The sequence below is a fragment of the Triturus cristatus genome, chromosome 6, assembly GCF_964204655.1.
Source record: "Triturus cristatus chromosome 6, aTriCri1.1, whole genome shotgun sequence".
Taxonomy (NCBI): Eukaryota; Metazoa; Chordata; class Amphibia; order Caudata; family Salamandridae; genus Triturus; species Triturus cristatus.
The window spans coordinates 1,440,922,418-1,440,937,500 of record NC_140589.1 but is presented as its reverse complement, the minus strand read 5'-3'; the positions used below and the strand labels follow the sequence as shown (position 1 = coordinate 1,440,937,500).

At 51.2% G+C, this 15,083-nt stretch overlaps 1 protein-coding gene across 2 annotated transcripts in view; it reads right to left on the bottom strand.

Annotated features, from left to right (window-relative positions):
- EXO1 (exonuclease 1) overlaps positions 1–15,083 on the bottom strand; it is a 365,086-nt gene that overhangs the window by 329,203 nt on the left and 20,800 nt on the right. For both annotated transcript variants that reach the window (XM_085612501.1, XM_085612502.1), the window contains exons 3-4: positions 2,030–2,149; positions 143–266 (exon numbers count right to left, since the gene is read on the bottom strand). In XM_085612501.1, coding sequence (XP_085468627.1) covers positions 143–266; positions 2,030–2,149 — 244 coding nt within the window. The remainder of the gene's footprint in view (positions 1–142; positions 267–2,029; positions 2,150–15,083) is intronic.

Here is a 15,083-nt window from a genome sequence, read left to right as displayed (position 1 = left end):
CTATCTTGGGCAGAATAAAACTGTTCTCAGAACTTGAATTAGTCTCATGAAATGATGTTCACCAACTCAAACACTTTGATTTCAAGGCTCTGGACCCGGCCAGTCTCGATTGAATACATTCAAAGCTATGAAAGGTACTTGCTTTTATCACTTCAAGGGCCATCGCAGGTGTTACATTGACGCAGCGTGTAAAGCACTCTCTGGCTTCAGAAAGCTTTCCCTCACGAAGCAGCTGCTTCCCCTTCTGTAAATTCATTTGCCTTCTCCTGCAAGTCAATAAAGAAAACATAAGTGACTAGTCATTTTAAGACTAACCTTACTTTCCCATGACCAACAAACACAGTTGTGGTAAAGTGCTTCACTTCTGCGAATCACACTTTTTTCTAAACTTGAAGCTACTCTCAACAGTAGGTGTTGCTGCTTTTTCTTGAATCTGCTATTAACTTGTGCATAGACATTTCACCATATGAAATCTCACTCCTTGCATGCCCTCAAATGCTCCTGCCTTGCATCTGAACTTTCTAACCTAAAATGAGTAATTGTTTAGCACTTCATTTAATTTCCACACAAGTGTCTACTTCTACAATATGCTCTGGGACCATATCTCACCAGCTTTTGTTTCTCACTTCTAGCATCCTGCCTGCTGCTCAACTCTACCCAACCAATAATCCTAACATTCCAACTTCCTCCTTAGACCCTCTGCAGATCATTCACTTCTACTTTCACCAACAAATTTACAACATGAGCAAACAATTCACAGTGAAGGCAGTCAGAAGCTTTGCCCACAAATAATGCATGCTGGTCTAACAATAGCCTTGGCTATAGTACGTTCAAAACAAACACTTAACCTGGTCATCAAAGAAAAAATATTTTTGTCAATTCAAACCTCTTCCTGGTAAATTCGATATTTAGGAATTTATTACACAATATTTAGAGGCAAAGAAGCACAGCACTAGGGATGCACTGACATGGCAGCTGTCAGTGCATCAGAGGGGTTGAGAAGAGGCAGGATGGGTATATTGTTTCAGTCATTAGAGAGAAGGTGAGAGCTGCGCCTTGGGGTTGTGCATTTTGCAGAAGGCGAACTGCAGGGTCTTTTGGGTGGACATAGAGGGTGGTTCAGTACAAAATGTCTTTCACGGCTTTATAAAAAGCAAAAGGAGAGAGACAGGAGATAAGCGGAGGTGGTCAGCAGATAGCGTTTTGAAATATCATGTTAAGAATAGCGGTTAGGACGCTGGGCATGTGAACAGAGGAAGACCTAGAAGCTGGACAACACAAATTGGTCTTGAATGGGTGATAAACAAGAAGGCGCGCAATAAGAGTTTGAATGATCACATGGGCAGAAGAGTCGACAAGAGCACAGGAGAGGGGGAAATTGGGACAATGTGAGAAGGGTGAATGTTAGCATACAAGGTGGGGAGAGTGGCATCCCGATTGTTAGCTAATAGCTTAGCTGAATAAAGTCAATTACAAGCAGGGTAGGGAAAATCATGTAATGAATATCGAGCATGGTGTCTAGAGGATAGGTTGCAAAATCTCAGGAATGCAAGGGGTGTGTCTTGCGAAAGCAATTCCAAGAAGAAGGGCCTGGCAAAGTGGAGAGTAAAATGTAATGTTGGGGAGGGGAAAAAGGTGAACCTGTCATGCTGCGAGAAATGTAAGAGTATGCAGTGACATAATAAGCGTCACAGAATATGTTAATGAGGGCTCCACTCGTGTTTCCTTTTTGCTCTGCAGACCGGTTACCAATAGGAAAGAAGCTATGAATCTTGTGGGTTTAAACTTTCCATAATGGCTGCCATTAATCAATTCTCCTGGTTTTAATAGTGAAAGGGTGTGCGGGAATTTCGCAGGGCCTTGACGTTTGGTACAGTTCAACGAAGACCAACAATTCTGTCATAACTTCAGACATCACCCCATGCCCAGTACTGACACAGTAATCCAAACACACAATGCAATTGCAGATCAAGTCAAACAAGGCAATCGCATTGCTCCATAATAGAAATAAGCAATATAAACAACTTACTCTCGCCTCGACTTTTCCACTTCCTTTTTGGAAGGCAAAGTGCATCCATCAAAGACAAGTATGGGCTTGATTCCGCACCCCAAGAGCATATCGACAAACTTCATGCAGTAGGCAACATATCTGGAGAAAGAGAGACATTAACTGTTAACAGTAGCTGTAGTACGACTTCCTGGGTTCGCTTCCTCCTGTAGCAAGGGTTCTAATTTACTATATATAATGAAATGACATTTAAAGTAATGCAATCATCACATTTCTTACCATACCTTGAAAGGCGGAGAGGGGAAGACACAGGAAGGTATGGGTCTCCAAAACCAGAGCTATAACAGGAGGATGACTTCTAAGAGTGCAGCTTCTGTTTTAAACCCAAAAAGATAGTTTTTTTTGTTGCTTTCAAGCTTTCTGCATTGCTAATGTAGGTCAATGGTAGCAGATAACATCTCCCGATTTATCTCTAAAAAAACCCTATTTTTTAAATATTGAAACAGCATGCCGGCATCTCAGATTAGCCCTCAAGTATACATTATATCTCTCACCGATTCACTACTTGAAACCTAGGCATTTTACTTATTTCCGACATTAAACTTTTATTCTCGGTGCTAACAGCATACAACAGGAAAGCGTAGCGTAGGTTCTCTCCAGTTACAAAATAACACTAAATCCTGCGCAATTTCTTCAGAATTAAAACAGATGCTTAGCAGACTTTCAGAAAGCATGTTGACCAGCAGAGGTAGGAATCTGGGGGATATATGATAACCTGGATACTATGCTGACAGCTCTTGTCAATGAAAATATGCCAGAGAGCACACCGATGGCATTGACTCCCACTGCTAACAGGCTGAATGAACTAGAGAAATCAATCATCATCCCAAGGTCAGTTCCATTCAACCCCAGACTGACTCTTGAAGTTGCTTTTATCCTTTCATGATACCGTACTGTTATGTTAGGGCCCAAGAGGCAGCAGTTAACCTAAATGGTTTTTTCGTGCTAAGCTAACACAACTTGGGTCCTGAACATATGCTTATCAATCACCTTCATAGGAGCGTGTGGCAGAGCGGTGAGACAGCGACTTCTCCCCTGAAGCCCGATTCAATCATTTCATTCCTTTTCAAACTGCCTTTGAAAAAGAAAGTCCATTGTGCTCTGGTATAACAACCTAAACAATAGTTTCTTAAAAAGGGATCACAAACATGAAGAAAATAACTAATAGAGGGATGTAAGACAAAGTAAAGACAAACAATGGACAGGTCTAAGGGAAATCTCCAAATACTAATGTATTCAGCAGCATCTCGTCCAAACCATAGCAATCTTTCTCGCACTAGATCTCAAACAACACCTTTCGAAGCATAGTAAGGGTCATTTCGCATCCATAGCTGAAGCATTAGCTCAAACTCATTAGTGCCCTTGGTTTTGCTACACTGATTAATGCACCATAATCAAGGAACTAAGTAAAGGTCAGAGAATTACAAAGAACAGACAATGAAGGGCCACCCTATGCCTAAACCTAAAGAAAAGTGACTACATTGTTCAGGCTTTGAATAAGATACTAAGCAATTTTAAAAACATTAAGCAGTCTACCACTCTGAGGAAAAAAACATGACATATCCAGAGATGCTGGCTGCTCACTATAGCACATATTCAATTTGAGTTCAAACATACTGAATTACTGACTCAAACCAGATTAACTCATAACCTTCATAGTAGGTGGTCCGCAACTCAATTGACTGGCCCTTGAGAGAGTCCATTCTAAAATATATTCATATTAAAACAACTCAGTAGTACTTATGTACAGTACAGACATGTTTTAAACATCTAAAACACAAAGCAGGGAAACAATGCTCCTTTACTAAGGTTGTAGGCAAGTGCAAATGGGCATGGCCACCTTAAGGTCTCTTGAAGCTGCTCTGTCCTGTCAAACAGCAAAGTGGTAAGACGCTTGTGTTGGAGGTCTGACTGAAAAAGGATCTAGCATGACCCGGAACCAAACCTATGATCCAGATCACAGGGGAGGTGGATGGAATCTTTATAAAATTAGAGAGAACATTCACGACAGAGAGTGAGGAATACAAGTATGAAACTTTTACTTGCCCATCATGGGATTGTTGCTGATATTCATACATGGTAAAATAGATTAACAAGCTAGACCCAATCTCGGAAGCTTGAGGGCCAGTAACACAATGAAGGAAATTATGCAAACAAATTGCACTGAGAGGCTTTACCCATTAAAGCTTTGAGTTTACCATGTAATGATCTGTTGGCTTAGAAGTAGATGATAATGAAGCTAGAGGCTATCCACCTAGCAACACACTAAAAGACTTCTCACTAGAACCTTCTATTTGCCAAAAGTTCTGTGATTTTTTGTCTACACAATAACATAAGATCCCCATAACATCTAATTTACATAAAGGCAGTCTGTCTAGTGGAAGAGTTTAGAAAGAAAATTGGAAATGTGCTTGACTGATTAATGTGAGTCTCTAAAATGACTGATGGAAGGAAAGAAGGTCAAGTTCGTTGCAAAATCTTATTATTTTTGAGGAGCGAAAGTATCATTGATGCAAAGAGCATGAAACTCAGTCATCTTTCTGGCTGAAGTGATAGCTACAGGAATGAAACTTTCCATGACAAGCAATGTTGCCTAATCTCATCTTGTGCACTGATTGAAAATTGTGTCATGCTAACTTAGATAGCACACTACAAAATTATCCAAGTAAGAAAAGGGCTTCTTTGTAGCTGAAAACTTCCTAATGCATTCTTGGAAATGCATACTCCCGAAGTTGTGTAAAGAGATGCCTAGACGTTTGCAAAAGGCCGCTAAGAGACAAATATAATTGAATAGAGGAGAAGTGTAAGCCAGAATTTGCCAAATAAAGAAGTCGAGGTAGATTCTTGTCGCAATGCCTGTTTTACCGACAACAGATGCAGAACCTCTTCCCAGTGAAAGAATATAAAAAGCATGTGGCAGGGATTTTCACTTATTTGACAATAGCGAATTTTTAAATGACCATTCTGTAAGTAATCAGGAAACAGAAGTTATAGCTTAGCAATGATCGGCAGGGTTGCTTGATCTGTCTTGCCATGGTCAAAGGCTTGCACAAATGCTTGCTCTGTGGTTTAGGCGCCATCATTGACATGGCCAGTATACAGCAATGAGGCTATTCTTCATTTAGCACGGTTTCAAGCACACGCCACTTGGAGTGGTAAATAAAAAAAGTAATTTTCAATTGTGCTAAAGCATTTTTTGTCAAAATTGTTTTTATTGTAATTAAATAACAGACACAAACAAAAATAACCAAAGAAAGGAGAAGACATGCGACAATTCCACCATAATTCCCACGCAGGGGAGTTGCATAAGATGAGGGGGGCCGCTATGACTAGCAAAGGTCCTGTTGTTCGGCCCAGCAGGGTAGTCGCGCTAAAGAGAATATGAGTGGGCGAGACCAGTTCGCCGGATCAGGTGCATTACAGGTGGGCAAAGTCCGCTCTACTAACATGTACACCTACAGGTGGACCTCCAGGGCCGGCTCATCCAAGTTCCGTATCTCGGGCCCGTCCCTCTCAGATTCCGGCTGTCACAATAATCATTCAAACCAAAGAAATAACAACCAGGGAAACTCCCCCCCCACCCTCTAACAGCCCCCCCCTCCCCCCACCCTCCAGTGGTGGAAGCACGCACTCACAAATCGTTGCTAGGTTCCTGTGGTAGTCACACTTGAAATAGATGTAGGGCTCTAATCGACGGTGGACACACAGCAGCTGGCAACCCCCGAGAGAGGAAGCGCACTAAGGGCCCCCAGCGGAAAACAAAGTTCTTAAAGTCCCCCAAAAATACGTCCGCCATTCGCTCCATGCTCAACAACTTCCACAACCTCGCATGCCAGAGAGAGATCGCTGGGGCCTCCCTTTTTTTCCAGGCCGCTGCCAAAGTAATTTTAGCCGCCCCAGTACAGAGCCAAAGGATTTTCTTGTCCGCTCGGGTCTGATGCTCCAGAAGCGGGTCTCTAAGGCCCAACAGTACATGTTCCAAGGAGTCCACGATAGGGTACCCCAGGATGTCTTTGATATGGGCCAGGATCTCTTCCCAATAAGGGCGGATAATCGGGCAGTCCCACCAGATATGGCGGAAGTCCCCCAACAACCCACAGCCTCTCCAACATCTATCCGAGGTGTTTGGGAAGATACTATGGAGCTTGGCAGGGGGAGATACCAGTCCATCATGGTTTTAACATGCGCCTCCCGCAGCTCCAACGAGTGATTGTGTCTGGCCAAATCGCGCCATAGGTGGGACCACTCCTCGTCCGTGATACCACGATGAAGGAGATCCTCCCAGTGACCCATATATCGTGGCCTAGGTGTGTCGGCTGTGGCTAGGAGGTAGCTATAGATGAAGGAGATCGCTCCACGCATGGTCGAGGTGCGGGAGAGAAAGGCCTCAAAGGGGGTAGGCGGCCGAGCTGCCGCTTCCCGTACTGACGGGGATAAGGCCCAATGTAGCAACTGTCCGTGGCGGAACCTTTCTGTTTCAGCAATCCCGTAGTCCTGCCCACAATTCAGGAAAGTCAACGGGGCGGAGCCGTGGAACAAATGCGTGAGAGCCAGGCAGCCTCACTTTCTCCAAGCGTCAAAGGGCCCCTCTTTAAGCGCGGGCGGAAAGGCCGGATTGAAGTGTATGGGAGTGAAGGGCGATGGGAAGGTGGTCCACCGCTCATCCCCGGAGACCGCATCCCAGACCTTAAGGGTGGTGCCGGTAGGGGTGCTAAGATAAGCATGCTTGGGCCTATCCCCCTTAGGTTTCCACACAAGGTCCCAGATCGTGCGACCCGCCACACTCCTCTCCATGTGCAGCCAATGCTTTTCCGAAAGTGGCTGGGTCCACTCCACCAAGACTCTCAATTGCGCCGCCTTGTAGTAGAGTTGCATATCGGGGAGACCCATCCCTCCCTTCGCCCGAGACCGCCAAAGAGTGGCAAAGGAAAAGCGGGCCCTGCCCCCCTGCCACACAAAGCGCAGCATGAGCGTCTTTATGCGGCGAAAAAAGTCGCCGTCTAAGACAATGGGAAGAGCCTGAAAGAGGTATAAGAGCTTCGGGAGGAGCGTCATCTTGATCACATGAATCCTGCCCATCCAGGAAATAAATAGCGGCTTCCAGCGTTGCAGCTCCGCTTGAATAGTTGCCAAGAGCGGGGGGAAATTAGCCGCGTATAGCTTGCCCACTGTGGGGGTCAAGCGGACCCCCAGATAGAGCAGCGAGGAGTGAGACCACGGCAAAGGCGAGAGCGGGCGAAGCAGTTCCACCTCCGCCGAGTAGAGTGTAAGGTTGAGGATATACGATTTGCTATTGTTGACCCGAAACCCCGCTACGTCCTCAAAGTGCGCCAGGACAGTCTGCACATGAGGAAGAGAGCGCGCCGGATCCGCAAGGGAGAGGAGGACATCGTCCGCGAACAAGGAAATCTTATGTTGTTCCCCCGTGAAGGGCAGGCCCCGAATGTCTGGGTGTTCCCGGATTGCCACCGCGAGAGGCTCGATACTCAGGGCAAACAGCAAAGGGGAGAGAGGACAACCCTGTCGCGTTCCCCGCGAGTGCGAGAAGAAGGGGGATAGGTGCCCATTCACCGCGACTCTAGACCGGGGGCTGCTATAGTTGGCAGTAAGCATGGTCACGAACTTGTCCGAGAAACCAAAGGCCTGAAGAGTGCGGAACAGGAATCGCCAATCCACCCGGTCGAACGCCTTCTCGGCATCCAGCCCAAGCAACACCGCCGGGATACGAAACCGGTTGGCCTTCTCAATAAGGTGGACCACCCTTCTGATGTTGTCATGGGTCTGCCTACCCTTAATGAAGCCGGACTGATCCGGATGGATCAGTGCCGGCATCAGATCCTGCATGCGCGACGCCAAGATAGAAGAGTAGAGTTTAGCATCGAGGTTGAGGAGGGCGATGGGTCGGAATGATGAACAAGCAGAGGGGTCCTTTCCCGGTTTGGGGATCACTGAGATAACCGCCTCCGCCATAGAGTCCGAGGACATTCCCGCCTGGGCCATTTCATTAAACAGGCGAACCAGAAACCCACTAAGTTCCCCCGCAATGGTCTGGTAGAAAAGGGCCGTGAACCCGTCCGCGCCAGGCGCCTTGCGGGGCTTCAAAGACTTGATGGCGTCCAGCACTTCCTCGCTAGTGATGGGGGCAGATAGCAGGTCGTTCCATTCGGGAGAGACGCGAGGGAGCGGGAGAGCTCGTAGGTAGTCCTCCTGGGCAGTGGGGTCCAAGTTGTCCCCTGAGTATAGTGCGGCGTAGAAGTCCCCGAAGAGTGCTGCTTTGGTTGCGTCATCGTGTTGCTGCAGGCCAGCGGCATCCCTTATGCCCCCTATGTACTCCCTCTCCCGTTTGTGGCGTAACTGACGGGCCAAGTGTCTCCCCACCTTATTCCCCTGGGAGTAAGAGAGATGGCGGAGCTTCAAAAGGGTGAATTCAGCCCTGTTGTTGTAGTGGGCCCGAAGCTTGCCCCTGATAGCCGCGAGAGAGCGCAGCGTCAGTCTGGACGGATTGGTTTTATGCGCCTGCTCCAGTGTTGAGAGCTCCCTCTGCAGCGCCTCCCGGTCCGCTCTCCGCAGCCGATTAAGTGCCGCGTTGAGGGCCAAGCAGCTCCCTCGGATCGACGCCTTGAAGGCATCCCAGGTAGTGAAAAGCGACGTGTCCCGCACCGGGTTAAGCTGAAAGAATTCTCGGATCGCCTTGCGGAGGTCGTTACAAGAAGACTCATCCCGCACCACTGACGCCGGGAAAAACCATCTACGCGGCGCAGACCCCTCAGGAGCCCACTGAAAGTCCAGCGCCAGTAAGCTATGATCAGAAACAGAGAGGGGAAATATCTTCGCGTCTCTCAGGGACCCCCGCAGGGATTGGCTATAGAAAACATGATCCAGGCGGGAGTAAGAGTTTTGTACGTGGGAAAAAAAGGTGTAATCTCGGGAGAGGGGGTGTAGAGAACGCCACCCGTCCCGCAGACCAAGCTCCTCAAAGCGCCGTCGTGTCTCCTCAGAGAAGAGGCCGGCCTCAGCCCTCCGCTAGTGAGAACAGTCCAAGTCCCTGTCCCAGACCAAATTGAAATCACCCATCAGAAAGAGGCCGCCCTCCACAAAGTCTTCTACCGAACGCAGCAGTTCCAGGAGAAACCGATTTTGCCCAGCATTGGATACATACACCACTATGAACGTGCAAGTTCTGCCAATAAGCACTCCCTTCACAACAAGCCATCTGCCCTCCTTATCGCTGCGCACCCCCAACGGTTGGAACTGAAGAGTCGAACGGAACATAAGGGCTACTCCCCTGTGCTTGGACCCCGCCGAGGACCTGTAGATAAGAGGGAATTGCCTATGCTTGAGACGGGACTCGTCGCTCCGGGCCAGGTGCGTCTCCTGGAGCCCCACCACATCCAGGTGGTGGTCCAGGATGTATTTCCAGACCTTCTGGCATTTCTGCGGCGAGTTCAGCCCCTTCACATTCCAAGTACCTAAGGTAACAGGCATCCTATCACACTCCTCTCTCCTTTCTCCGCCAGCCCTCCCCCACTCTGCCCAGCAGCCCCACTCCCCCACCAGCACGACCCACCCTCCCTCTCCAAGATCGGGCCAGCAGTGCCCCTCGGGGCCATCGCTCACGGAGCATAGCCCCAGAAATTATCAGAACACATCACGGATTGTCATGCGGCTCATCGGGCCCATCAGCCAGTAATTGCCCCACGCCTGGATATGGCAAAAAGACCAAAGACCCAGTCCAATTCCGCCCCCGACTCCCTCGTCTGCAGCCGAGCAGTGCACTGTCATTCATCCCAGGACTTCTCTCCATATCCCACCCAACGGACATCCCTCACAGCGCTCGCACACTCTCCCCCCGGCCTCCACCACTGGACCCTCCCATCCCCAAACCCAACCAGCCCACCCCCCCTCCCCTCCCTCACCCCGGGAACCCCCCCCAACCAGGGACCCACCACAAAAAAGCAAAAATAACCTGAGTATCCAATAACCCCAAAACCGGGACCACTGTGGTTATCCCCCAAGTCCCTGAGGCGGTGTCTCCGCCCCCATCCCTCCAGTGAACAGGACCAGGGTGTCTCCTCACAAAGTACATCAATACCCAGTGGTACCTGAAAGGAGGACGGCCCTCCAGGCGCCGATCAAACTGAGGTCCCCCGGGTGGCTAGGCAGCAGAAGAAGAGTCCTGCACGGCTGCCTCCGTCACGTTCACCACCGAGGCCACCGCAGCGTCCTTCTCCTGTACGCTGGTCTCAGGGTCCGGCCGACTCGGGGCAGCCGGGCGCCCCACTCGTTGCCAAGGGAAGGAGCGCCGACGTTGCCTCACAGGCGAGCCTCCATCCCCCAGCGAGGGGGAGCCGTCATCCAAACCAAGGAGGTCCTTGGCAGCCTGCAGAGAGCGGACCTGAACCAACCTGTTTTGCCATCGAAAAATCAGCCGAAACGGATGCCCCCACGAGTAGGTGATGCTCTGGCTTCGCAAGAAGGATGTTACGGGGCGAAAGTCACGTCGTTTCTGCAGTGTCGACGCCGCCAGATCTTGAAATAGCTGGGGACGGTGGTCCCGATAAAGCAGTGATGGAAACCCTCTCGCCTTCCGGAGTATTCGCTCTTTAAGCTGATAGTCGTGAACACAGACCAAAATGTCCGGGGGAGGAGCCCCTGTCCCTCTTGGCAACACCACTCGGTGCACTCTGATCATCCGCACTTCGCGGACGTCATCCTCTCCCAGAATCTGCAGAAACAGGCCCTCCACATAGCCCCGCAGGTCCCCAGCCTCTCCGTCCCAGGGCACCGAGCGTATGCGGATATTGTTCCGTCGGGACCGATTTTCTAAGTCCTCCGCATGGGCCTGGAGGTCCAAATTCTGTTCCGTGAGCCGGAGAACATCTTGCTGAAGCTGATGGACATCGCCAGCGAGCCCCAAGTCGTGCTCCTCCAGGGTTGCCACCCTCTCTCCAATACCATCCACGTCTCGTCGCACCTCCCGGAGGTCAGAAGCCAGCTGAGAGCGGAGGCTAGTGATGTCCTCCTTGATAGCATTAAACAGTTCTAGCATAAAGTCCTTGGTGACAGGCGCATCATCATCAGGAGGCTTAGAGGAGGCACCAGCGCCAGGCGGCGTCGAAGGCGCAGCCCCCCGCTGTGAGAAGTTGGCCTGATGTATGATGTCACTAGTTCTAGTGTACACCTTATATCAGTCCAAATACCCTTATGGTGATTGGTTGTAAAGTCAACCTTATAGACCAGCTATCCTAGTGGTAGCATGGACAAGAGCAGTCTTAGGCTAAACTCTGAATGGCATGTGAAGCCAGCTGTGATACCATATATAATCCCGTGAATACCAAATGAAAGGACACCACAACAGATATATATATAAAATAAAGTGTATTTATTCTAGAAAAACCCTCAGCACTCTTTATGAGATTAGAGGTAAGTACAACACAGTCTTATTTATGCACACATTAAGTCACACAGGTAAGTAATACAGTTAGGCCCTAGGGGCCACGCAAACCATATACTAAGTAAGTGGTATAAGGACCACTGTCACGGAAATAGGATAGGCCTAGGCCTAGGGAATCGCTGGGGCTACACTATACTACCAAAGGTTAGGAAGTGGGAGGCCCACGGGATTCAGGTGCAGAGTGGAAACACTCACGCGTAATGCGTAAAAGTCACTAGCAATAGTACAGTTTAGAAATAGATAGATTTAGGACACTTCCGGAGTAGCTAGGAAGTCGAGACTTGAAAACTAGACACTAGGATAGTCACTATCCTGATGAGCACCGGAGTACCCAAGTTACCTAGCCCACAGGCTCCGGGTGCATAGGGGTGAAGTTGCGTCGGGTTTCGTCGTCGACTCCTATGGATGCCTGAAGAAAGATGCTGACAGGCAGTCAGTGAAGAGTGTCCGGTGGATCCCAAGGCTGGGATCAAGAAGAAAGGATACCTGCAAGCAGAAGGGACAGAGTCAAGGTCACTAGCCAGTGACCACGTGGAACCAGGAAGGAACCAGGCGATGTCGTGAAGATTGCAGGTGAAGGTGAAGCTTGTCGCTGTAGCCACGAGGACCAGGAAGCGTCGAGGACGACCAGGACCAGGAGGCGAGCTGTCCCACGAAGGCTCTTGCTGTCGGCGGCGTCGAAGTTGGACTAGGACTCACCAAGCCTTGGCAAGCGGAACCCACGAAGAACGGAGGACTTGCTTCTGGTGCAGACCAGGAAGGTCTGGGGTGCTTCTTCTTTGCAGAGAAGCAGGAGCCAGTCTGGAGGAGCCAAACCAGCGCTGAAGATTTCAGGGTGCGTCGTCTCAAAGGCCACTAGCCAGCGGGCAAGCAACCGGACAGACGCGGCAAGCAGGAAAATGCAGAAGGGCCCCACGCAGGACTCGTGGAGTGTGGGGGGCTGGTCTTCGGTGCAGATGGTGCTTGGGGTTGGGGCTTCTCAATCCCCGGTGCACAACTTCGAGGGTGCCTCAGAAGCTGCGCTTGAAGATACTAGCCACTTTTCCCAGGTAGCCGGTCCCACGTCTCTCGTCGCCTCCACGGATCTCAGCACGGCTGTGGATGTGGATCAGGGTCGGAGAAGTCTGGAAGTCAAGGCTCTGGTCAGGCTCTGCAGTCGGTCCCTCGTAGAACTTGGGCAAAGCAAAGGGTAGTCTCTTGATGGTGCCTGTTTGCACAGGGTAGCCACTCCTTGGCCACAAGGGAGATTCTTCTGTCTTCTTCTTTCGTCGAATGTCGAAGGTCCAGAGTTTCTGTTCAAGTTTGCAGGTTCAGGATAATCTAAAGTCTTGAGGCCCAACTCCCACTCTTATACTAATCTGGGGGGCTGGGATACCTGCTAGGTCACGCCTTATGGGTGGGACCTGGGAGGGGGTGGTTACACCCACTTCCCTTTGTCCAGTTTCACGCCAGAGCTGGGGCTGGGGTGCCCCAGCGCCGGTTTGAACTGGACTATGCAAGGAACACCTTGTGTGCCACAGGCATGTCTCATTCCTTTCAGCCCACCCTGCCCCAATACACTAAAGGCTGTCTGGGGAGGTGCTAGCACCTCCCCAAGCAGGAAACCTATTGTCCAGGCCTCCCTGGCTGGGATCACTCCCAGCAGCAGGAGGTCAGACTTGTGTCGTGGCAGCAGCATCCATTTTGTGATGCTGAGGCTTTGGTCAGAGGCCAACAGTGAAGTATGATTTTAACATGTCTTTCCCTCTAGAAGGGGGGAATAATATCCTCATGTCCAGAAATGGTATGGGGGTATTATTCCACAGTGTTAGACACCCTACACGACAGGTTTCGATAAAGCCAAACCATAGTTACCATAACCGTTTAAGATTATAAGGCACTTTAAGAGTATATGGTAGGCTACATCATAGAACAGCTATAAGGACATGGTTCCGCAAGCTGCAGACAGGCTCAGCTCATGCTAGAGCACCATCTCACATGTTACCAAGCACTCTGCCTCCAGGATTGTTAAGGCCTGCCATAGGAGTTACTGATAGGTACACATGCGTCTATATGTAACCTAGGTATAGGAATATTACACCTAAGCAAGGGGTGATTACACGACCTTGCCCTGCTGAGTGATCAGCCAGTTGTGTCAAAATGGAATGCCAGGCCAGGGGTGGCATAATGCATGCTGCAGCCCCTGGTAGGCCTAGGGTACACCTATGCCCTGGGTACCTAGGGTACACTGTACAGGGTCCAATAAGGTGATCCTATCCAAATGGGTTATGCGCCTAAAGCACATAGTATAAATTTAGAGAGAGAACAGCAGGGCTGTGGGTCTGATTAGCAGGCCCACAGCCACATCTAAGTCGAAAACCAGTAAAGCAAAAGCAAAAAGTGGGGGTGAACATAGAAAGCAGACCCTACTCTCCTACACCCGCTGCGAACCTTCTCGTCCAGTTTTGCCCCCACGGGTCTTACCAGACATCGTTTCTTAGTCAAGGTAGTTCGGCACCACCCACGGGCAGGTCATGCGTCCCCGCCACCGGTACGGCTTCAGCATGTGCCACCTCAGTCCGGGGAGGGCAGTCTCCAGTCACGGCCACTCCGCAATTCGTGCCCAGCGTGGGGGGTAATCAGGCTCGCCCAGCTCACAGTCGTAGGCCGAATCTCCCAGCACCAGAGCCGCTCCACCGCACCCCCGGCCACGAGGCGACCCCCGATCGGCCCCGCGTCTTCGGGCCCCCGTCCACTCTTCGCCACTCGGGGCCCACCACCGGGAAAGTCGCAGGGCGATGATCCCCCCAGAAGTCACCAGGAGGAGCCCCTAGAGGTATCGCCCACACCTCGGGCCCGAGCCCACCGGGTCCTCACGGGGGGCGCCTGGGGCCAGGTGGCAGCTCTACAGTCTTCGGCTCCTCCGGCAGTCCGACCGGGCCAGAGCAGGCCCTCTAGCTTCACTATGGCGGAGCGCGCTCAAGCTGCCACGCCTCAGAGCCTCCCAGGCGCCGGTAGCCGATGGCACCCCGTGGCCGCAGCCCCACGACAATCTTCGCTCCTGTTAGAAGCCCCGGGGAGCCGAACACCCCCCCGCATGCCGCTTCCTCGGGCTGGTCCGGCCCGGGCCGACTCCGGCTCCACAGTTCCTCGATTCGACAAGTTCCTCAGGCTTCGTCCCTCTCACCTGGGCGGGGATCCATGCCTTCCCGGTGCCCTCAGCTGCAGTCCCTCGTGGGGTAAGGCGCTCCGCCTCCGCCCGCTCGGCGACCGCGTCTCCTCGCCGCCGCCAGTGTACGCTCCGCCCTTGCTGGACAGTCGAGCTCCCCAGCGTCGGCCTCGCGACGCAGGCGAGGTCCCGGCTCCTCCTTCGCCAGCCGCCCCACAGGCCTCCGATGTCACGGGACCACCAGCGCCTCAGGGGAATCCGCCGGCGACACCAGATCGTCCCCGCCGCCACCGGACATCAAGCACCACCGCCGCCAGGTCTTGGAGGTCCCCGGGAGGCCGCTCGTACAAGGCTATGCTAGTTCGGCGCCGGAGGGACCTAGGAGAGCGTCCTACTCCGCCGCCATCTTGACT